This window comes from Quercus lobata, chromosome 7 (assembly GCF_001633185.2).
Source record: "Quercus lobata isolate SW786 chromosome 7, ValleyOak3.0 Primary Assembly, whole genome shotgun sequence".
NCBI lineage: Eukaryota > Viridiplantae > Streptophyta > Magnoliopsida > Fagales > Fagaceae > Quercus > Quercus lobata.
In genome coordinates this window covers 31,529,531-31,553,579 of record NC_044910.1, presented here as the reverse complement: position 1 = coordinate 31,553,579, position 24,049 = coordinate 31,529,531, and the positions used below count along the sequence as shown (strand labels likewise).

The 24,049-nt window shown below is 36.2% G+C and overlaps 4 protein-coding genes across 4 annotated transcripts; 3 read left to right on the top strand and 1 right to left on the bottom strand.

Moving 5' to 3' along the window:
• Positions 1-720: 720 nt before the first annotated feature.
• On the bottom strand, positions 721-2,348 carry LOC115953438 (transcription termination factor MTERF4, chloroplastic-like). The gene has a single exon (XM_031071079.1). It carries the CDS (start codon positions 2,280-2,282, stop codon positions 750-752), a length of 1,533 nt encoding a protein of 510 aa, XP_030926939.1. The 5' UTR covers positions 2,283-2,348; the 3' UTR covers positions 721-749.
• A 6,578-nt stretch (positions 2,349-8,926) lies between these two features.
• LOC115954105 (2,3-bisphosphoglycerate-independent phosphoglycerate mutase-like) lies at positions 8,927-13,557 on the top strand. The gene is made up of 9 exons (XM_031071975.1): positions 8,927-9,140; positions 9,254-9,381; positions 9,902-10,052; positions 10,150-10,353; positions 10,561-10,985; positions 11,630-11,822; positions 11,906-12,001; positions 12,659-12,814; positions 13,020-13,557. The coding sequence occupies exons 1-9, from the start codon at positions 8,988-8,990 to the stop codon at positions 13,182-13,184; spliced, it is 1,671 nt and encodes a 556-aa protein (XP_030927835.1). The 5' UTR covers positions 8,927-8,987; the 3' UTR covers positions 13,185-13,557.
• A 2,996-nt stretch (positions 13,558-16,553) lies between these two features.
• On the top strand, positions 16,554-18,684 carry LOC115952283 (cell division control protein 2 homolog C). Its single transcript, XM_031069382.1, has 3 exons — positions 16,554-17,365; positions 17,478-17,616; positions 18,385-18,684. Exons 1-3 carry the CDS (start codon positions 16,683-16,685, stop codon positions 18,475-18,477), a joined length of 915 nt encoding a protein of 304 aa, XP_030925242.1. The 5' UTR covers positions 16,554-16,682; the 3' UTR covers positions 18,478-18,684.
• Positions 18,685-20,623: 1,939 nt separating this feature from the next.
• LOC115953155 (serine/threonine-protein phosphatase PP1-like) lies at positions 20,624-23,854 on the top strand. The gene is made up of 3 exons (XM_031070683.1): positions 20,624-20,846; positions 22,560-23,119; positions 23,308-23,854. Exons 1-3 carry the CDS (start codon positions 20,678-20,680, stop codon positions 23,482-23,484), a joined length of 906 nt encoding a protein of 301 aa, XP_030926543.1. The 5' UTR covers positions 20,624-20,677; the 3' UTR covers positions 23,485-23,854.
• The last annotated feature ends 195 nt before the right edge of the window (positions 23,855-24,049 follow it).

Sequence of the window (24,049 nt, the reverse complement as noted above, 5' to 3'; positions counted from 1 at the left end):
ACCTCAAGAAAATTACAATTTCAGGAAGAAAACAAAGTGAGACAGCCTTGCAACTGGTATCAAGCATCAAAAATCCATTTGATCAATAATTATACTTTTCTAGACCACACAGAAGTGGGATCTTTGTTCACTAGGTACTACCTTCTCTTTTCAGTATTTTGGATGATTATTGAAAATTTGGCAGTTTTGCTCATATTAAATATGATCCAGGAAAGATCAAGCCAACTGACTTGTATTTGACATAGCATCAACACATAAAAGAAAATGCCAAAAGTTCCGGTTGCTGCTTTTTATTATAAGTTACAGAACTGCAGAGCCCTAAAATCATCTGGTATTGCCTGCACCTTTGTCAGTCGCAGCCATCTTCCATGGATAACAAAATCTATGAGATATGGACCCCTAATGCTACTACTTTGGTTTAAAATGCTAACAATAAATGGATAATTGTTAATATATTAGTTAATCGTGAAATAGCTATCAGGATTTGTATGTCACCATGTAGAGCAACCTTTAAAACTAAATAAACCCTAACAGGATTTGTATGTAACCATGTAGAGAAGTCTTTAAAACTAAATAAAATCGCTAACAGTATTAATCATACACGATGAATTCAGAGAAGAACATAAACTGTATATAACTCAAAAACAACAGAAACTAAGAATTATATTTCATTAAAAAAAAAAAAAAACCATAAACAAAATTCAATCTAAACGAATACCATATTCATTTAAATTTGAGTTATTGATTAACTAGAGAGATACAGTGCGTCTGAAAAGTACTTCATCCTCACTCTCATCTTCCTCATCTGACACAATCTCATTCCCTGGTAGTTCTAACTTTCCACCCATACAAAATGTTGGGCCTATACTCTCTGTTTCAATATAATCACCCTGCAATCTCTCTTCAAATCTCTGATCACTGCAGTTGAGGAGCCAATTCAAGGAACACCGGATTCCCTTGCTCTTTAACCTCTGGTACCTGGGTTTAATCCTGGACTCCAAGCTATACGTAAAATATTCTGGAAATTCCACAAGTTCTTTCAGAGGTCTCCCCGTCTCACTCTTGAAAAAGTAATAACTGTTCTTCATGAGCTCAACTCGCGATGCAACTATTTGAGGACATTTCACAACCATCTTGGCCACATCCTCAGAAGGCAAGGCCCGCGCCAATAGGAACTCAACAGGTTTCATAATCACATGTTGGTGAAGGCTAACTATTTGCGGCATCTTCTCTATCACTTGTGCAAACCCTTGAGGATCGATCTTGAGCTTCAAATTGAAAAAGTATTGCTGCGAAGACAACTTAGCTTTCAAAGGCAGGCCAAGGATTTGCGGGTACTGAGCAATAACAGAAGCAAGTACTTCCTTCCTAATCCCGAAACTTAGCAAACATTCCACATTGGGTTTAACAGTCTCTTCAAGATCATAACCAAGTATATACGCGCGCTTCTCCAACATCCTAGCTAGAATTGTCTTGGGCAAACCCAAAGAAACCAAATAATCCACGAGCGGTTTAATCATAGTCCCAACTCTCATCCCCAACAAATAAGGATACTGTGTAACCATGGGACCAATATCTCTAGGACGCACACCAATACTAACAAGATAAGCAACAGAAGTACTCATTGTCCCTTCAAGCTTAAACCCAAGAAGCTCAGGATACTTGCCCAAAACATAGCCTATATCCTGCTTCTCAACATCTAGGCCACGAAGGAACTTAACAACGGGGGCAAGCTCAACGACAACGCTAGCGTGCAATACTTGAGGGTAGTTGTTAACAAACTCTCCTAGTTTAGACCTGGGAATCCCAATTTTCTCCAAGTAACCCAAGACAGGAATGATATTCTTGCGCACACTACAGGCTAGCATTAATGGGTATTGGTTAATATCATCAATGGTCAATCCTAGCTTTTGTAAGAACTCGACACGCTCCCTCATGACGTCGACGGTGGAGGGGAGCTCGAGTTGTTCGAGTTCATCGGAAATTATGCCTAAAGTTTTGAGGTAATCACAAATGATGACACGAGAAACAAGCCTTTCTTTACGGCCCTGGATGACACCCCAGGTGACAGAAGGCATTTCGTATTCGGGGAATTTGGAGGACTGAGTTGAAAAAGAGTGAATAATTTGGTAGGGTTGTGGAGGACATGGACATGATGGGTGGTTTTGGGTGAAATGAGGGATTTGTGTTGTTGGGTTTGGGATTGGGATTGGGATTGGGAAGATGATTTTTTTGATGGGTTTAGTGGTTCTTCTGAGGAGGAGTATAGACATAGAGGTCATTGCCAATTGCCAAACTACCAAAAGAGAACTAGGAATCGAAAAAGGGGAAGATTAAGATTTACCTGAATGAGTCAATTTTCAATGACTTCACAGCAACAGCAACCGATTCCGACTGGGTTTGAGCAACTGGTCTATATTGTTTCGTCAAGCAAAGCAGCCGATGCAGGCCGCAGCATTAGATTTATTGGGATTAGGATTTGGGGGTTTTAGCATATACTAGTTATTAAACCCCAGGTCATCAGATTATATACATACACACATATGGAGGCATGACTAGCTTACTCTACTAATTTAAATTAATTCTTTCTAAATATTTGTCATGTTTCACAATTTTTCTTTTCTTTTCTTTTTGAGAATCGTGTTTCACAAAACTTAAAAACATAAGACAAAATAATGTCATCAAATTTTCTCCAAAAAAAAAATAATAATAATAATAATGTCATCAAATTGCAATTAAGTCTTTGCCAAATAAAATTTTATTACATGCCTTCAAATTCTACGAACAACGTGTCTCAAACTCGAAAGTTGTATTTTATGCATATTGCATAATGCATATTCTATTAGCTGGTGACCAGTCTCATCCATGTATTATGATCTAGGCTAAACTTGAAGATTTGTCTTATTTAAAAGGTCCAGCATCAACCTAATGATAAAATTTCCCTATTTTCATTATGCTCCTCATTTTAAAAAAACGGCACAATCATGGACTTATAAAAGGTAATATTGTTTAGAATTATGAAATCGATCCGGTGAAAATGACTTGTCCAAATTTTACATGGAGGCAAAAAAAAAAAAAAATTCAATTTTTACTAGACTTCACCAATTCACTTGTATAAGCAATCCAATTAAACAATTGGACTAGATTAGGTATGCATTTAGATAGCTGATTGCATTTTTGCGTCTGGCATTTTTGCCTTTTTTTTTTTTTTTTTTTAACCAGTGTCTCTTGTACTGTTTATGGGACATGAACAATGCATTAATGCAAATGAACAGTGTTTTCATTTGTGAACGGTAACCAATTTTTTTTTTTTTCAGTTTTCAACAAAATAAGCGGTATCCAAATGCATCCTAAATATCGATTCACCGAGTTATCGATTTGATTAGTCAAATCGGTCCAAGTTTAATGCCTATCATTTATTGAACATTGGAGCCTAATATTAGAAAAATACCAAAACAATAAGTGAAAAAGAACTAGAAAAAGAGACAATCCCCTCGGTGTCTCTTTTTATAGTTGTTGTTCAAATGCCCTAAAGCATCCTTTTAACATAACCCTTAAGAGTTTTATTGTACAAAAATCTGAACGGCACCTATATCTTTATCAAAATAAATCCAACAGCACATTGGGAATAGCTGAGATGGGAATAGTAGCAATTTAGACTTGGTTTAGGTCCAGTGCAACTAGTGCACTAGACCCTATCAGATAGTGACACGTATCTAAAAATGGATTCATGTCATCATCTCAACGGGTCCAGTACTACTGGACATTAGACCTAAGCCTAATCCTAGCAACTCAAAGCCCATTTTGGTTTCAAGTGGGCTACAACATTTTTTTTTTTTTTTTTTTTTTGAATAGGAGCTTTAATTGACCAATGAAGGATGCACGTAGAATCTTATTGGATGGGCTGGATAACGAGTAAGCGGCAAGAAGGAATTGCACAAAATTGAAATAAACCAGAGCTCTTTGAACATGAAGAGGATGATTTATAGTTTTGTGGTCTCTGCTTATTGTTGTCAAACATACAAGCTTGCTATTCTTTAAAGTTTAGAGTATAGGGTTTAGATTGAGCAGTATCAAAATTCAAAATTGATATTGACAAAAGGGAATCTATAGTGTAAGTCCATAGTCCAAACCAAAATTGATTGGGCTTTTGAGTTATGAAGTTTAGTTCCAAAGCCTTCATATACGTGAGCTAGCTAGCGTCACGTACAAGTGGACTTCACCTGTCTTGCTACTCACTATCTGTAGTGTTGACTATTGGTTTCACCTTACGCAAACGAATATTATTATCATGCGGGGCGGGCTATAACCTAACCAACTGAAGTCTGACATCGATTCAACTTCAAACAAAACACGCTTCACAGGTCAACAACGCAAGGGTGTGTTTGGTACAAAGAAAGTGTAAGAGCATTCCCATCAGCTCTCTCAAAAAAAATGCCATTTTAACACACCAAAAACCCACTTTATCATTTTAGCACATCATTTTACAACATCCCATTTATCAGATGTTCTATACTTCAATTCTATACATTAAAATAATTTTTACTACACATTAAAATAATATATTTTCTCAAAACCCAATAATATACAAAAACACAATCCCGGCAGTCACCACCAACCAAGAACCAAGAACCACCGCTACAACCACCGCCACAACAACCACTGCTACAACCACAATCAATGGCAACGGCCTAGGCAGAGAAAAAAAAAAGACAGAGAAGGAGAGAGACAGGAAAAAAAAAAAAAAAAAAAAGATAGAGAAGGCGTGGAGAAAGTGACAGAAAAGAAAAAAGGGGAAAAAAAAAAAGCAAGAAAAAGGGAGAGGTGGAAGTTCTGGAGAAAGAAAGAAGAAGAAAAAAAGAAGGAAAAAGGTGAACTGAGAAGCTGAATTAGGCGGAGAAAGAAAGAAGAAAAAGAAAGAGAGAGAAGAAAGAGTCATAAATGAAGAGAGAGAAATAGAATAAAAAAATATTTTTTTTTATAGAACATCTGTCCGTACCGTTCTATAAATAGAACGGTACTGTTCACGTGTGCTAAAATTTATAGGATATAGAACACCTCATGAGAAGGATTTTTTAGTGTTTGATGTGCCAAATGCCAAATATTTGGCATTTGGCACACCTGATGAGGATGCTCTAATGTTTGGAATATTCGTCCTTTAGCAACCTAACATATAAAGTTTTCTCTATTGGCACCAAAATTTACCAAAACAAATAATATATTTATCACATCATTGCTTGACAATATTAATTATCTGCAATTTGAAAAAATATGTAGTCTCTCTACACTATAAAAGAAATTTAAATCTTATAGATCAGTGAATTACAGGAATATTGGAGTTGAGAAAAAAAATGAGACAGTAGACTTTTTTTTTTCTCCCCAAGTAATATTGGAGTTGAGAGCTTAATTGCACAAAAGAAAAAACTGAACGTACCTATCCCCCCTATCTGCCAAAAAAAAAAAAAAAAACGGCAACACGTTTCAATTACGGGTGCAACTAAGTAAATATAAGTGACCTGATAATATGATATGATATCTGCAATATATAGAAGCTTCATTTTTCAATTGACCAATGAGGGGTGCACTGTGCACGTAGAAGCTAGGATGACGTGTAAAAGCGGAAAGAAAAGGGTGCACAGAGTTGAAACCAAGCTATTTATTTAAGCAGCAAGAAGAGAAGACTGAAGAGTTGCTCTGGCCTAAGCAATTAGAGGATCATCATCTAATTCCACAATTTCATGAGTGTACATTATGAAGATTGAATAGGACTTTTAGCTTAATTTGTGGTCTCTCTCTGTTGTCCCCAAAACAAGCAGCTTGGTATTCTTTAGAGCTTTTTCAAAATTGATATTAGGAATAGTGGAAGTCCAAAGTCCAAACCGGAATTGGGCTTTGAGTTATGACGTTTAGTTACAGTGCCTTTATGTGAGCTTCACAAGTAGAGTTCACTATCTGTAGTGTAGACTATTGGGTGAAACTTTCACCTAACACAAACTTTAATATTATTTCACATAAAAAATTACAAAAAAATAAAAATAAAAACTTTAATATTATTATTATTAATTACTATCATGCGGTCTGCGTGCTGCATCCCAACTACAAGTTTGACTTTGACATGCATTCAACTAACAAGTAAAAACAAAACATTTCATACTATCAACAACATAAGGCAAGTCCAAAAAAAAAAAAAAAACAAAAAAAACAAAACAAAAAAGAAGACAAGGCAAGCGTTTGGTACAAAAAACAGTAAGGGTCATAAATAAATCAAATAGTTGATTAAAAAACTCTTTCATATTTGTTTATTTATTAACAAGTCAAATTTAAGTCTTAATTTTAGGTTTGTTTGTTTAATGAATGGGCCGAGCCTAAGCATAAAAAATTCTAAAAAATAATTTCATATCTTACTAAATCTTTTTTTTTTTTTAAAGAAAATTTTAACTTATGACATTCGCTTCTAATAATAACTCTTTATTATCAGACTAAGATATGAATCAGTTTTTGGTATAAGCGGGAATTAAACCCTAAATCTCTTATTCAACCATCAGAGATTTTATCATTAATTAATTAAGAATTGAAACCACATGTTCAAACCAAATATGCTTAATATGGACATGAAAATGTACTAATGATCTTGAGCTTAAAAACTTGATATATAGTTTGATATTGAGTTTGAGCTCGGCTTGATACGTTAGTCAAGTCAAGCTCAAGTTTTGGACCATTTTGACAAGCTCAAATTCAAACATAGTTTGTAAGTTTGTTTCAAGCTTAAACCAAGTTTTAACACTTTATATCTGTTGTCGAGTTTTAACATTAAATAGTCAACATATCTCAGCTCATTTACAATCTTCATACGTTGTTAGCAATGTAATATAGATTTCTTGATGAATAATTGGAGAATCTAAAAAATAATAATTGGCTCCAAAATTTTCCAAAACAATAATATTTATCCCATCAAAAAAAGAAAACAAAAATCATATTTACATCATTTATTGACTATATATGTAATCCCTTGATTTGATTGATTGTGTGAAGTGTGTAGGTATGTGATAAGTTCCACCTCAGGCATATACTCAGCTAAACTAGGCTTTATTAACAATTGCAAGGAACCTTAGTAGTGACTAGTCCTTTTAAGGTATAACGTAGATGTGACTAGCGTTTTTCCTTACGTCATTACAATATAGATCAATAGAGATAAGTAATTGTTGAATTACTGGATTTGTTGATTATGAACCTCTCAATCTATCATGCAATTTTTTACAAAGGCTAACATTAGTAAAATACCATATACCAAGGGGGCGTAGCCATGATATTTAATTTTAGGGGGGAGAATTACATATTCATATGTTTAATTTATAAATATATGATATACAAATTGATCATATTTAAAATACAATAATATTATTTATAAACTCAAATTAATGTATACAAATTGTCTAATTTGCTATGAACGTGTACCAAAATACCTAGCAATTAGCATCTCCTATAAAAGTTATGCTTGACGTTGATCCGTCATAGTATAAAATTAATTTAATATCAATTCTATGTGGATTTTCTTTGCAATTTTCTCTTCAAACCTTATAATAATAATAATAATAATAATAATAATAATAATAATAATCTCTTCTCTAGCAACCTAAATTACCCTCTAAAAACAAATCAAGGTTGGCACAATTGATCAAGCATCCAAAACCAAAATTAAAAGATAAAATTAGCTGGGGAAAATATGAGATAATGAGTAAAAGATCAAATTTGTGAAGAAAAAAACTCATAGGTTCAATTAGTGCTGCCAATGCACAAAACATACAAAGGAACGCGGTGCACCTTTTTTTTGTAACAATACAATGCACTGTATTTTTATATGCTTCTAAAATTTTTTTTTTTTTTTTTTTGAGAAACCTTCTAAAATATAAATGGAAAGGACACATGGCCATTTGTTAGGCTTTGGTAAAAGTGTATTCTTTAATTGGGTGGGGTCTTCCTGATGATAAACTAATAGTGGAGCAAACTATTCATTTGATTTTAATGGAAACAGTAGGCGTATGAACTTGGATCTATGAAATTTTTGTATATACTTTCAAAGGGATTTCAAAAGAGGGGGGGGGGGGGGGGGGTGGGGTGCATATGCCATTTGACTCTTAGGTAGGGTAGGTGGTGGAGAAGGGCGAGGATTATTATAACAAAATACTAAAAGTAGGTTTTATTTCTCTTGTTTCTCTGTCTATTTTCACATGAAGTATTGATCTAACTAACCCTAACTTTTTTGGTTTTGGTTTTCTTTTTATTTGTTTGTGTGATAGTCTTCGATTGTCTTCTGAAGAAAAAAAAAAAACTATTTTCTATTGAAAATAGTCTATTATTTTATGTAATACGATCAATTAGCAACAAAGAAAAAACTAAATATTAAAAATTAAAAACTAAAATATCTAAACCAGGACGAGCTAGGTGACATAATAGTACATGTTTAGAGAGGAAAAAAAAAAAAAAAAAAACTTGACATAATTATATGAGGTGGTTAGTGCCTTGTTTGGTGATAACAAGTTGAAAAATGGTCGGAGGAAAGAATATGCGGAATATTCGTTTATGGAAAAAATCAGCTCCTCAAACTGTAAATCTCACGTGCAATAGCACGTGAGTGTATTAATCTAGAAAATAACAATAGATCGATCTCTTTTGATTTTTTTTGTCGGTAATAAAGTAGAAAATAAAAAATGACCAATTGATTGTGAGAACATATTTGTTAATATAAAAGTGAGTACAGTGAATTGCTTTAAAGCGACTTTGGGCGCACGCCAAGTGTCGTGTACTGCGAATCAAACAGCGGGCGTGAGAAATTGCGTTATCTGTGGGAAGGGGTTTCTAGGGTCTTTTGCGTTGTGTGTATAAATATAGACACAAACTTGTGTGTTGTTTTCATTGATCGATCACACAGTCCCGACGCCTTCAGTTGCTGTTTGAAACAGAAAGAAAGAAAGAAAGAAAGGAGAGAGATGGGAAGCTCGTGGAAATTGGCGGATCACCCGAAGCTTCCAAAGGGTAAGACCGTTGCCGTGGTGGTTCTCGATGGTTGGGGCGAGGCCAAGCCTGATCAGTACAACTGCATCCATGTCGCCGAGACTCCCACTATGGATTCCCTCAAAAAGGTTTTTATTTGATAATCCATTATATCCACTTCTTGATTTTCTCTCAACCCTCAGATCTGTATGTTATTGAATGAAAAAAAAAAGTAAAAAAATTTGTTTGGTATGTTGTTTAGGGTGATCCTGATAAATGGAGATTGGTTAAGGCCCATGGTTCTGCCGTAGGTCTTCCAACAGAGGACGACATGGGCAACAGTGAAGTTGGTCACAACGCACTTGGGGCTGGTCGCATCTTCGCTCAAGGGTAAGCCTTCTCTTCTTCATCTTCAATTCAAATATAGAGAGTAATCATCCATGGCTTTAATTCCTATTGTATTGTATTTTATATGTATATTTAAGGTTGTAAAGGGCAGGGAATCTTGGGGATTTATAATCTCAGGATTGCATCAAGCTAGTATGTTGTTTATTTTTGGGCCAGTGATTGTGGTTTTCATGGTTTTTAAATGAACTTATTACAAATGAAGGTTTAATGTTTTAAGTTGTTGAATTAAGGCAATGATTAACCAATGGTTTGATCTACAGTTACTGGTTAGATTAAAACTTTGACAGTTGAAACTGGTGTGCTTGTGATGGTGATGTTATATCAAATAACCTAGGGAATCTTTGTGGGGTAGTCAACATGTTTTGTTTGCACGACCGCTCTTTTCTTTTCATCTGATCACTCTTCTTCATTGGGTTTCTTTTATAATGGATTTCCAATTACGAATTTCTTTTGTGGTGTTAATTTGGTTTAATTACTGAAATTCTCTATCTCTTGTGAATAGTGCAAAGCTTGTTGACCTAGCTCTTGAATCTGGAAAAATTTATGACGGAGAAGGTTTTAAGTATATAAGTGAATGCTTTGAAAAAGGCACTTTGCATCTCATTGGGCTATTGAGTGATGGTGGAGTTCACTCCAGGCTTGATCAATTGCTGGTAGGTTTTACGGTTGGGGATATATTTTTTATCTATTTGTACGCAGGTTTGACCTTCCAAAATTATTAATTCCCTTTTCATAATTTTTCCCTTGCAGTTGTTGCTTAAAGGATCTAGCGAGCGTGGTGCTAAAAGAATCCGCGTTCATATTCTTACTGATGGGCGTGATGTTTTAGACGGTTCAAGTGTGGGATTTGTAGAAACACTTGAGAATTACCTTGCAGAATTACGTGGGAAGGGTGTTGATGCACAGATTGCATCTGGTGGTGGTCGTATGTACGTCACAATGGATCGTTATGAGGTATGACATACTTATGTCTTTAAGCGAAAAATCACCATATAATTCAACTGGACCATTCATCTTTTTGCTGCTTGTTGCTTTTAACTCTTATGGATCCATGTGCAAAACCAATGAAACAACAATCTAGCAAACATCTTTTAATTGTTGATCATTATCTACTAGTTATGTATATTTAACATTAAAAAGTAATGACTGGGTCTTTTGCAGAATGATTGGGAAGTGGTCAAACGAGGATGGGATGCCCAAGTGCTGGGTGAAGCCCCTTTTAAATTTAGAAATGCTGTTGAAGGTGTGAAGCAGCTGAGGGCAGCCCCTAAAGCCAGCGATCAATACTTGCCTCCTTTTGTTATTGCCGACGAGAGTGGGAAACCTGTTGGTCCTATAGTTGATGGTGATGCTGTGGTTACAATCAACTTTCGAGCAGATCGTATGGTTATGGTTGCCAAGGCTTTTGAATATGAAGATTTTGACAAGTTTGATAGAGTGCGAGTACCTAAAATCCGTTATGCTGGAATGCTTCAATATGATGGTGAATTGAAGCTTCCAAGCCATTACCTTGTTTCTCCACCAGAGATAGATAGAACATCTGGTGAATATCTAGTGCACAATGGTATCCGTACGTTTGCTTGCAGGTTAGTTGTCGCCCCCTTTATATGCCCTTCCTTATTATTGTGCACTTGTGTGTTTTGCTCTGCCTACTTGTTCCACTCTTAAAGTGCAGACTCCTCAGATGGGTTTCATTTTGTTCTTGTGTTTTTTTGTGTGTGTGTGTGTGTGTTGTTTTTTTTTTATAAATTTGAATATGTTGAATTCTATACTGTTAAGGGCATATTTCATCAAGCCCCATGGCTTATAGTAATTTGGTTAGAACTGGGTATTTGAAGAGGCATTCTTGTGCAAGTGAGATCCAGTTATGGGAACTGAAGAATCTTTCATTTATTTTACTTGTCAAGCATAACAAAAAAATAATTGTCGCTTACTTGTAAATTTCTTATTGACAGCAGTAATTGCCTTCTAAGCACCACTTGTGTGGGTCTTTTTTGTCCTTTCTCCAGTAAGGGCTTCCTTGATATGCCTAAAATTTTATTTCAATTGTAGATGATCTTTGAGATACAATCTTAGTCTTACTCGACGCCGCATCCTATATATGGTGGTGCCAAAATTCTGTTTGACCATTATACTCCAACTAGAACTCACTTCTTTTGATTTTAGTCCTCATACTGCTCGTATATGATGCCCTTTTGACCTCATTTTTTCTACTTTTCTACTTCAACAGTGAGACTGTCAAATTTGGTCATGTCACTTTCTTTTGGAATGGAAACCGCTCTGGGTATTTCAACGAAGAACTGGAGGAATACGTTGAAATTCCAAGTGATTCTGGAATTACATTCAACGTCCAGCCAAAGATGAAGGCATTGGAGATTGGTGAAAAAGTGAGAGATGCTATACTTAGCGGAAAATTTGACCAGGTAATTCATTGACTAATCTTGTGATATTCTCTGAACCTGGTTTCAGGTTGAATGAACATTGACCTGATGATTCACATTTCTAGGTACGTGTTAACATACCAAATGGTGACATGGTGGGACATACAGGTGATATTGAGGCCACAGTTGTGGCTTGCAAGGCTGCTGATGAAGCTGTCAAGGTATGACACCCCCTCCCAAAAAAAGAAACTGCAGAGTTTTCTATTTTAGTGGTTTTGTGGTGTTGGAAACTTTATGAATGAAATTTAACCTTTTATATCAGTTCAAGTAATGAACTGGATCAGTAGAAAAGATATATATATATATATATATATATATATATATATTTTATTGCTTTTCTCATCAAATGTGCCATCAAACAAAAACTTGTTGTGTGAAATTTGCTGGAGAAAGGGGGAAAACAATTATGAAGCTTAAAGGACTAGATTGGAATTAAGTACATACTTTCCCAAGGAAAGAAATTTTCTTTGATGAAGTAATCATCTTTATTAAAGTAGAGGAACTATCTCATGTACCCTGGAACTGGATGTACACATGGGGTAGCTTAGGAAACAAAGAAATATCAGAAAATGATGCTCCTGTTGCAATCAATGAGCTCTAGCTCAATTGGTACTTTAACCCCCATAAAGAGTTATATGGTTGATCATTGATGAGCTCTTGAATTCAAGATCCATTGGGGTGACTTACCAATTAAACCAATGATGAGATATGGGGAGTGGCTTGAATCAAGTCTTTCATCTTCTGTTTTCCTTTTCCTTTTACCTATTAAAAGAAAAGGTTGCATGTGGCTTACTGGAGAAAAAATTGGAAAATTGCAGATGATCCTTGATGCAATAGAGCAAGTTGGTGGAATTTATGTTGTTACTGCAGATCATGGTAATGCTGAGGACATGGTGAAGAGGAACAAAACAGGGCAACCTCAACTTGACAAGGGTGGCAAAATTCAAATACTCACTTCTCATACTTGTCAGCCAGTAAGTTCATTGAATTCTTTTTACTTGAAACGCCCAAGTAAGGATACACTTTTTTTTGGGCTTTACAGATTGCACGCTGCACCTAGGATTTTTTATTGTTATCGACTGTTAATTTATCAGTCAACATCGTTGTTATTACTATTAACTAGATGGATGTTGCTTCTCAAGTTCTAAAACATTGTATATTTGTTCTCTCTTTATTTAGGTGCCAATTGCAATTGGAGGTCCTGGATTAGCACCTGGTTGCAGATTCCGCAGGGATATTCCTACTGGTGGGCTAGCCAATGTTGCTGCAACTGTTATGAATCTCCATGGATTTGAGGCTCCTGGTGACTATGAGCCAACCCTTATTGAAGTTGTTGATATCTAGGGCAGCATAAAGATTTGATTCTTTAATGCATGGAGTTAGATATAGGTTACAATGCACAACTCAGGAGGCTGCGGAGTATGGAATGCTATCATGATAAATAAGTTTTTATTTCTTACCAAAAAAGAAAAAAAGAAACAGTCACCGGTATGGTGGCTTCGGTATTTTGGGCTGTCTGTGGAGGTTTACAGAACAGTATGGTTAAAATGGAGTTTTTGTTATATCTTTTCTTAATCATGATTTTTGTCATGATTCGGTTTGCATTAAACGTTCCTGTTTAGACTTTAGATTGAATGGTTTTCAGCTCAAAAGGCTTAAGCTTAACAGGCTTGTTCTATACTTCTAGTTCCATCAACGTACCTGCTTTCGTAGGCCAGTTTGAGTTGCTGTTGTGAACTGTGGTAACTGATAAAAAAATTCATGCATGTTAATTGTTGGGGAGAGACTAAACAAAAATGTTCACACCATAAATGCATCACATGCCAAAAGTATATTTGGAAATTCATATTTGTTCCCAATTATGGTAAAGAAAAAAAGGACGATACCCACCTGAAGCACAAAAAAACAGAGGAAAATAGAATTTAGATGCTGTTTGGAGTGCGCGTTTGCGTTTTCAGATTTTTTTTTCCCTTGTGCGTGAACTGGTAACATCACATGGTTTTACTGTACAGGGGACAAAAATCACTGTTTACATATTGTTTATCATTCTGTTCACGTACTAAAAAATATTAAAAATGGATTTTACAGTAATATTCACACATTTAAAAATTATTTTGTTACAGTATTTTCAATTTCAACAACAATAAGTTCAATCCAAACGGATCCTTAATAGATAAAACACAACAGAAATTGAGCAACAAGAAGAAGACCAAACACGTTTGGAAAAGAAAAAGAAAACTAAAAATAAAAAAGAGAATGGAATAAGATCTTGTAATTGAGAATAAGTTCTAATGGGTTGTTAGAATTTGTATCATTTCATACAATTTTTTTTTTTTTTTAAATTTTAACATAAGGACTTTTTTTTTTTTACATAACTATATTTTAAAAATACTCATATCAGATCATCTATTTCACAACAATCCAAATTTACGCAAGTTTACATAGACTAATGTGGATGATGTTTGGAGTTGAACGTGCAAAATTCACCCCTCAGGCTGGGATTGCTTCTTTTTTTTTTTTTTTTCCACAAATCCGCCTAACCCACCCAAATCCGCCTACATTTTATTATTATACGTTTTTGTTAATTACTTTTTTGCCACTTTCCCTAATATAAAGCAAAACTCTAAGTCCCTATTTAAGGGTCATCAAATAGTTCATGGCCCACGACCTGACCTAGAAACCCGGCAGTCCATCGGGTTAATGGGCGGCCCAGTAGCCCAGCCCGTTGGCCCAACCCGTTGCCTAGTCAAATAACTTAGAATTTATAACAAAAATATATAAGAGGTCTATGAAGGATTGATCTTGAGATATTGTAGAAGAATTTCTTAAGAGAACTCTCTCAATTACTAAGATACTTAAAATAATTGTGCTAAACTTAATTTATTTAATATATATTTTTCTAGTAGTCTAGCAAATTTGAATTAACCATTTGATATTTTTTTTATTAAAGATAAAAATAAAAAACTATTTAAAGCCTTAATTAAAAAAAATTAAATAAGTTTCCATCAACAAAAAAAAAATTTAAATTGATTTGACTGTAAAAATAAATAAATTGTAATTAATAAGTATTAAATTATTTGATTCTTTCCTTTAAAAACAATAGATTGATTATTCCCTTATAAAAAATGATTCTTTCTTTATAAAAATTGATGAACACAAGAAAATCAAGTAGGTTGAATGTCTCGAGCGTTGATGATCTCAAGGTTACTTGGAATGTCCTGAAAAAGTAAACACAAAATCAGAGAAGACCGGGGAAGATCGGCCAAGAATCCTTCGACGATAAAGTTAGTATTTTTGGAATTCCAATTTGTGTGGAAGTGTCTGAGTGCCTTACCCTCTTGTAGAAGAGCCCTTATATAGTGCTTGTCTGAGGCAGTTATTTCTCCTACCGTTGTGGAGTTTGGAAGACTTGGAGGTAACTTCCATAACTGCCATGGACGTTACATTATTTGGGGTCCGTTTTCCACAACCGTTTATTGGGGGAACGATTTGTAGCCTGACAGGAAAATAGAAGTCGCGTCGAGTTTGTAAGGAACATGTTCAGGACGCAAGGTGCTCGTCCAACCGACTTCACGGACGAACGAGCTTATCTTTGGACGAACATGCCCTATGCCACTCAACTCTTCCTTAGGACGAGCCATATGAACGAGTTTAGAAGTTGGTCTATTTTATAACACCATCAAAAATAATAAAATAATATGCTAACACAATCTTATTGGTAGCCCATTAGGCCCAACTTAGTAGCCTAGCCTATTTTAGACAAAATGGGCAGGGTTATGGGTTGGGGTTTTCTCTTTTGGTCCAGCCCATTGACGACCCTTATCCCTATTTATATTTTCTTGTAACTCATAAAACTAGTTTATGTTTATATTGTTTCTTAATTGAGTTGGGATAGGCCTATTTGATTTTCTTTCTAACTAAATGTCATTTGGTTTAAAAATTTGTGTATGATGATTCCGCTACTTAGACTTCTTAGATGGCAGGTGGTAGAAAATAGTTGTAATACTGTTGCTATTCTATTTTGATTCTCAATTGAGTTGGGATAAAACTATTTGGTTTGATTATTTGTGTTGGTATAATAATTTATGTATGGTGCTATGCTTAGAATTTTTAGAAGACTGCAAGGGCAACAAACACTTGTAAGTTGTAATATTGCTTTTCGAATGCTTAATTTTTTTTAAGGAAAAAAAAAAAAAAAAACTTATCCAAGCCATGGGTCTAACTTGACCCCAAGTGGGTTGGGTTGGACCCTTATGATGGGTTAAGTTGGGTTGAGGGGTTTTCTAGATCCAATGAGTTTTTTTCAAACCATCTATAGTGGGGTTGAATTGAGAAAATTCATCAAGGCCTCAACTTAATTTAAACCAATCTGTACATACTTTTACTTAATAATTGAGAGTTCTATTAATGGGTGTCTTTATAACAATTGTTAATAAATTTTTTTAACATGATAACATTACTTTAATGAAAAATATAAAAAATACATTTTTTTTTTTAATTTTCCACAAAAATATTTTATAAACTAATGTTTAGTATCTGTTAACTTTTACCAAATATAAGTAATTCGGTAATTTTGCAAAATAAAGAGGTGGCAGAAGAAGAGAATCAAAAAAATTCAAATTTCAAAATTCAAAAGATCAGGAAGGGAGCGAGGGAGGGACAGCCAGCCAGCCAGCCAAGTCACACGTGTCGAGTGTGCTAAAAAAAAAATTAACAAATCCATCATCCATCCCCCACTCCACTCCCTCTTTCCCTCCCCCCCTTTTTATAAATTTGAATTTACAAAACAAACAGAGAGAAAGAGAAGAAGAAGAAGAAGAAGAAGATCAAAATCGGAAAAAAATGGAAAAGTACGAGAAACTGGAGAAGGTGGGAGAAGGAACGTACGGGAAGGTGTACAAAGCTAAAGACAAGGAGAGCGGCGAAGTCGTCGCCCTCAAGAAAACCCGTCTCGAAATGGACGAAGAAGGCGTTCCCCCAACCGCGCTCCGCGAAGTCTCCTTGCTCCAAATGCTCTCCCAATCTCTCTACGTCGTCCGCCTCCTCTGCGTCGAACACTCCCTCAACAAACACGGCAAGCCTCTCCTCTACCTCGTCTTCGAGTACCTTGAAACCGATCTCAAAAAGTTCATCGATTCTCATCGCAAGTGCGCCAACCCTCGGCCCCTCCCTCCTTCCCTGGTTCAGAGTTTCCTATACCAGCTCTGCAAGGGCGTCGCTCACTGCCACTCTCACGGCGTTCTCCACCGCGATCTCAAGCCCCAGAATCTGCTGGTCGACAAGGACAGGGGGATTCTGAAGATCGCGGATCTTGGACTCGGACGCGCCTTCACCGTTCCTCTCAAGAGCTACACGCACGAGATCGTTACTCTCTGGTACAGGGCTCCGGAGGTTCTACTCGGATCCACTCATTACTCCACCGCCGTTGATATCTGGTCCGTCGGTTGCATCTTTGCTGAGATGGCAAGGCGTCAGGCTCTTTTTCCTGGTGACTCCGAGTTCCAGCAATTGCTTCATATTTTCAGGTCTCTTACAAGATTGATTTCATTTCATTTCATTTGCTTTTGTTTTATTACTAATAATTTTAAAATTATAAAATGAAAAAAAAAAAAAAAAATTGATTGATTTGAATTTCAGGTTGCTTGGCACTCCCACAGAGAAGCAGTGGGGTGGAGTTACTACTCTGCGGGATTGGCACGCGTATCCACAGTGGGAACCACAGAACTTGGCACGTGCCGTTCCTGCTTTGGGACCTGATGGTGTTGACCTCCTTTCGGTAACGCATTTCTTCCTCTTTCCTTCCACCAAATGGCCCTATTATATTTTTCAATTTCCTGCAACCCCTTTTTGTTTCTATTATGATGAAATTATCGTTTTGTCCCAAAACTTAATGCTTTTAGGAAAGACTGAATTTCATCATTTGCGTAGAAAATTGTGAATTTAATCATTTAACTATCGTTTTAACATACAATACAATACAATGTAATGCTAATTGCATCTCAATTCTCAATTCTTATCCTTTTGCCTGCTCATTCATTTCACCTTAATGTGTAGACTGTAGAAATCAATGTTACATTCTAAAATACTAAGATATGAGACAGTGCAAAAGCTTTTTCTTCATTGTTACCGAGGGACAAATAATCTGCTAGCCTTTTTGTAAGATTCTAAATCTTCTATTATATCTCATAGTTGTGACTATAACTTGTCAAATCTAGCAAAGTTCTTCCTTCTTGGTCTATCTTTTATATAGTCCAGACCCTAGAAGTGATGTGATAGATCATATGGGTTTTCACCATCTCTCATATTTGCATTTGTTTAGTATAGTTGACCTATTTAGTTTTATGATTATTAAAAAAAAAAAAAAAAAAGCTGAGTACAAACTAATTTAACATGTTAGCAGAACCTCATGCTTAGTCTTCTCATTGTTCTTAGAATGCTACTGAACCTCATGTTAGCTTTATTATGAATGCTAATTATCTATATATGCCCCCTTTTGTTTGTTTCAGCTTTGTGTGATTTACAGTTTTTCTGTTTTTACTTGCAGAAAATGCTTAAATATGACCCAGCTGAAAGAATCTCAGCCAAAGCAGCACTTGACCATCCCTATTTTGACAGCCTTGACAAGTCACAATTCTGAAATTGTGTTGCCTAATCAGAGATAGTCTGAACTTGTATTTTTCTTGTGGTGCTATATAGTATATGCTGGGAATTTACTTTCACGTGTTTAAGTTGAGAGGCTGACTTTATCAATTGATACTTGGTCAAGTCAGTTGTCATCATCTTGGTGATTTGAACTTTGTTGTATGTGATTTACAACTTAAATCTTACTGTGTTTTTCTATCTGGCAGTTTTTTCCTTTTTCTTATTCTTTTAGGTATTAGTCTTTGAGTAATGCTGGGGAGTAAAGCCACCAGAGTGCAAGGGTGAGGTGTCAGTGGTCTTTGGAGAATTGGAGTTTGGACCAAATGGCACCTTCTCCCTTGTAAATAAGTAGTTTTAATTATCTCATACATTGGATATATGAACGATCTCTCTTACAAACATGTGGATTCCATATTTAGTTGGAACCAAATCATTGTGAGAGAGATGATGCATATGTCAGATGTACAAGATATTTTCTCATAAATAAGGGATGAAGGGTGATGTACTGGTTCTTGTTGGGATGAGTTGCTCCATGAAGATTGTGATTCTTTCTTGTTGAAAATTTATTATTTCATACTGTTTCATGATTTTTAAGCTTAAGAAGTGCTCCCTTTTTGCAAAATTGTCCACAAAATTTGATTGGAGGAACCGTACAGATCTCTCAATTAGCAGTAACAGGATGTGCAATACAGATCTGCTAATGTATAAATAGGCTAGAAAGGGTATGGCCCTAGAGAAAGATTTATTATAAGCATATTGTATACAGATGATTAATAAACAGACCCAATTTGCCGTTGCGAATTATAAATTAGGCATGAACATGTTTCCTGAGTCTTGGGTTGTTGTAGACAATCAATGAGACGAAACGCAGCATTATTGTGTCAAAAACCACATGAGTTGCTTTGTCGATAGAGAGATTTTTTTATGGCATATTATTCAGATGACTGTAAGACATATTTGCAGCAGTCAACATATCAATCAGGCCAAGACTTGCTTTTGCATCTTTGTTCTGTTTAGACTGATTTTCAGTTGAGAAAGCCACATCAAGAACCAGTTGTGTTGCAGTAAATCTTGTGTACCTCTAGAAAGTTGAAAATGCCTGAAACCTACTTTTCCCTGAACATGTCATCCCCAAGTAGTGGTCTCCCTTCTCTCTTCCCCTCTCATTTACTACATTCCTCCGCGTTGGTAAACCTCATTGGTTTCATATTTATGTTTATAGAAACAAATGCCATTGCTCAATGTTATTTTTTCAGTATATATAAATCAATATTTTCTAGTGGATGCAGGGAATCTTTGTTTCTAAATTGGTTATGGGTTCCGAATCTTCCGATGTGGGCCAAATCAAAGCAAGAGATTTAAATCCTCTGCTTGCTACATGATTTTACGTATATATCAAGCATACGTGGCTGCACGATGACTGTTTTTTCTGTTAATGTTTTCTTTTGTTTTTATTAAGGTTACTGCATGTTTTCAGGGCTGATGATGTTTGAGAAACTATTAAGAAATAGAAGGCAGATGGTTGCGGTTGATGAAATATTAGCGTGGCGGTTCAACTAAAACATGATTAGTTGGTAATTGCTTGATTTAGCAAAAAAGAGTAACAGTTAAGCAAGAAGCTTGGCAAGCGTCAACGGTGGATCTTAGATAGCAACAGTTGCCAGCGGTGATGTATAATTTGTCTATGTCTTCGGTGACAGTAATGCAAAAATTATTTTAAACAAATTCAATTAAGGAAAATAAAAGAAAGAAAGAAAGTGACTGGGTGGAATGGACCATGTAAATCGGGGAAAGGGAGGGGTGCTTATTGTTTCTTGTCCACAACAGTTGGCAAAATGTAAAACCTTGCATATGACAACCATTCAAGACATAACAAAATGCAGCCACAATATAATGTTAAACCCATTTATGTCTCAACTCCTCCTATTCTTTAGCCAAAACTCTTGTCTCTCTCTGTGTCTCAAAATTTGCTAGCATTGTTAGCTAATCATTTTTCCTTTTTCTTTTCTTTTTTCTCTCTAGTCTGTCTGTCATCATTTTGATTCTGATATATAGTATCAACAGCAGAAATACCATCATTTTTTTTTTTTTTTTTTTAAAACAAAGAAGAGGGGAAAAAAAAAACGGATCAGCTGGCTGATAAAGAGGGTAGTAGTAGTAGTGGTAGTGGGAGGAGGGGTGGGGGTCGGAGGGGAATGGATGGATTGGATGGGCTGATAGAGAGGCTGTTGGAAGGAAGGAAGAGTAGAGGGAAAAAGATTCAGCTTGCAGAGTCGGAAATCCGCCAACTTTGCGTTACTGCCAAGGAAGTCTTCCTCAGGCAGCCTATTCTTCTTGAATTAGAGGCTCCCGTTAATGTTTGTGGTATGTAAACAATGTTTCATTAACCCTTTTTTCTTTCTTCTTTTGTTCATCCTATTATTCCTACCTATCTTTTGTTTTGTTTTGTGTAACCAAAAGCATTCCCCCCATTTGTTGTTGCTTTCAGGAATCTCATTGTCCCGTGTTGTGGCATTTGAGATACAGAATTCGCATAAATTGTTATAAATAAAACCCAACATCATGTAAAATCCGATTTTAATTTTATGCATGAGCATGAAGAACCAGCGTTTTTAACAGATGGGGTTGGGAAATGCCAGCTTCATTATATCAAATTCTACCATCTGATTTGATTTTTAATTTTTGCCCTGCTTTTCTCTTCGAAAGAAGCCTCCCCAACCGTTCTATGATCTTTGTCAAAAGAATTTTATCAGAATTAAATGTCTATATAATTGCATTTATTTTCTTTTGATACAATTAATCTACCATTGATTTATTTTGCAATAGGATTATGATCATTATCGTCATATATGAATTGCTGAAGGTGACAACATCTGTAAAAGAATCCGGTACAAGTTTTTAACAAACAGACTCTATAAAAAGGATTCTGAGGTTTCTAACACACTAAAGAAATAAGAAAATTAAAGTGAGTTTACTTTCAGTAACCCTTTTTTTAAAATGGGTGTTGAGGATTGTTGATCTATACAATTTAGTGAGGAGTAAAGAAAAAAAAAAAAAGAGAGAAAATAACACAAAAAATTAACATGGCTTGATGGTGTAACTATGTCCATATAGCAAAAAGAATAGGGTTTACAACATAACCTCTATTCCAGAGACTAGTATTACCTTTTCGTATTAGAATACGGGGGCACCATCTCTAAATATAGAACCGAACAGTTGATCTATGTTCTTTTCATAAGTCAAATTTCAGATCAAAGGGTGGAATTTGGTTTGAGAGGTGAGGAATAACCAAGGATGCACGGATGCGGCTCCCAGGCCGGCGCACCCGCGTCCGACGCGGCGGGACGCGGCGACGCGGGAGGGACGCCGCAGACCGCGCGTCCGTCCCGCGTCGTGCCGCGTCGCGCCACGTGGAGGATCCCGACTCGGGCCGACGCGGGCCGACGCGGCCAAAATCGGCGCCGACGCGGCCGAAATCGGGCCGACTCGGTCCGTATCGGCCGTATCGGCCAATATCGGCCGGATACCGATACGGCCGATACGGCCGAAACAGGCCGGAATCGGCCGAAATCTGCCGAAATCGGCCGTGAAAATCTCCGGAGAGGCCGAAATTCTGACCTTAGATGCGTTTCTTGCCTTATTCTTTCTTTGTTTTGTGAATCAAGTATATTAATGTATTTTTTAAGAATATTTTAATAGTAAAAATATATAGAAAATATAAATAAAAATATTTTTAATAATTTTTTAATCGCCGAGTCCCGCCGCACCCGCACCCTACTTTTTCAAAAATTGCCGAGTCCCGCACCCGCACCCGCACCCGCACCCGCACCCGAGTCCCGAAACGCACCCGTGCTTCATAGGGAATAACTTACTAATCTGCCTGTCCTTGGAGTAAATTAAATTAATCACTCAAAGCAATGTAAAAAATCATACTTAGGGAATGGTTTGGTGGCTTGTTTGCAAGTATTGAGAAGTGAGAATTTTTATATTTTTATTTTTAGGTATCAAGGCTCTTAAAATAATGTTACACAGTATTTGTAGCTAAGGAATAGTATGGTGGCTTGTTTGGGTGTGCAGGTGACATACATGGTCAATTTCCAGACCTGTTGCGACTGTTTGAGTATGGTGGTTTTCCACCACATGCAAACTACCTGTTCCTTGGAGACTATGTTGACAGAGGAAAACAAAGCATAGAGACTATATGCCTTCTGCTTGCTTACAAAATCAAGTACCCTGACAACTTTTTCCTCCTTCGAGGAAACCATGAATGTGCATCTATCAACAGAATCTATGGATTCTATGATGAGTGCAAGCGCCGCTTCAGTGTCCGTCTCTGGAAGATATTCACTGAATCCTTCAATTGTTTGCCCGTAGCTGCAGTGATTGATGAAAAAATCTTGTGTATGCATGGTGGGCTTTCACCAGAAATGGAGAGATTGGATCAGATACGAGCTATAGAAAGGCCAGTTGATGTTCCAGACCAGGGGCTCTTGTGTGACCTCCTTTGGGCTGATCCTGACAGAGACATTAAAGGGTGGGGTGAGAATGATAGGGGTGTTTCCTATACCTTTGGAGCTGACAAGGTGACTGAGTTCTTGAAGAAACACGATCTTGATCTCATATGCCGTGCTCACCAGGTCTTCCTTTCATCATGTTAATTATGTTGTGAATGAACACTAAGAAAAGAGTTGTCTCACTGACATTTATTCCGGTTGAATTTATTGTCCTTAGAAAAAGATTACATTGTTTATGTTGCATACAGAACCTAAGCTTTACCTAATGAATATATATGTAGCCTAATAAATTGAAAGAAAATGGTTGACAGGTGGTTGAAGATGGTTACGAATTCTTTGCAGAGAGGCAGCTGGTTACCATATTTTCAGCACCAAACTATTGTGGAGAATTTAATAATGCGGGTGCCCTGATGAGTGTGGATGCAAGCTTGCTTTGTTCGTTTCAGATTCTCAAACCATGGAAAGGGAAAACAGCACATCTGGAATAAAAGTCCAGGCATTGGAGAAGGAAGTTAAAAATAAAACTGTGAACTATAAAGAGAAGAGAATCCTGGTGGAAGACAAAAATATGCATTCTTGCTGTAAGATTAGAGACTTATTCGACTGTGATTTTAAGAGGCGGAGAATTATGTTTGTAATCATACAGCTACCGTTCATGCAACCAAGGCAGCAATAACAAGGCCGTGTATATAACCCCTTCATAGGCTTAATTACCTTCTGCTTTTTTTCTTTCTTTTTAAGTTTTACCTTCACGAAAATTGCTTTGTATTCTCAAAACCTGACTGTACACAAATAACAAGTGTAGTATTTGTATTTCTTTGTGAAGAAATACTTAAAAAGCCTCGGCAATTTACTGTTTACACTCCTGTTATTGTTGTTTTACGTCAACTTTTTCTTAAAATGCTACTTTTCCATTTCATGTCCGTTCTGAGTATACACTATCATGTGTTCATTGTGACAGCCAAACACTTCTTTCGTAGTTGTCTTACAAAGTTTTCATTATAACTTGATATGCATTTCTAGGTGAGCTCAAGTTAATGAGCTAGCTAGCTT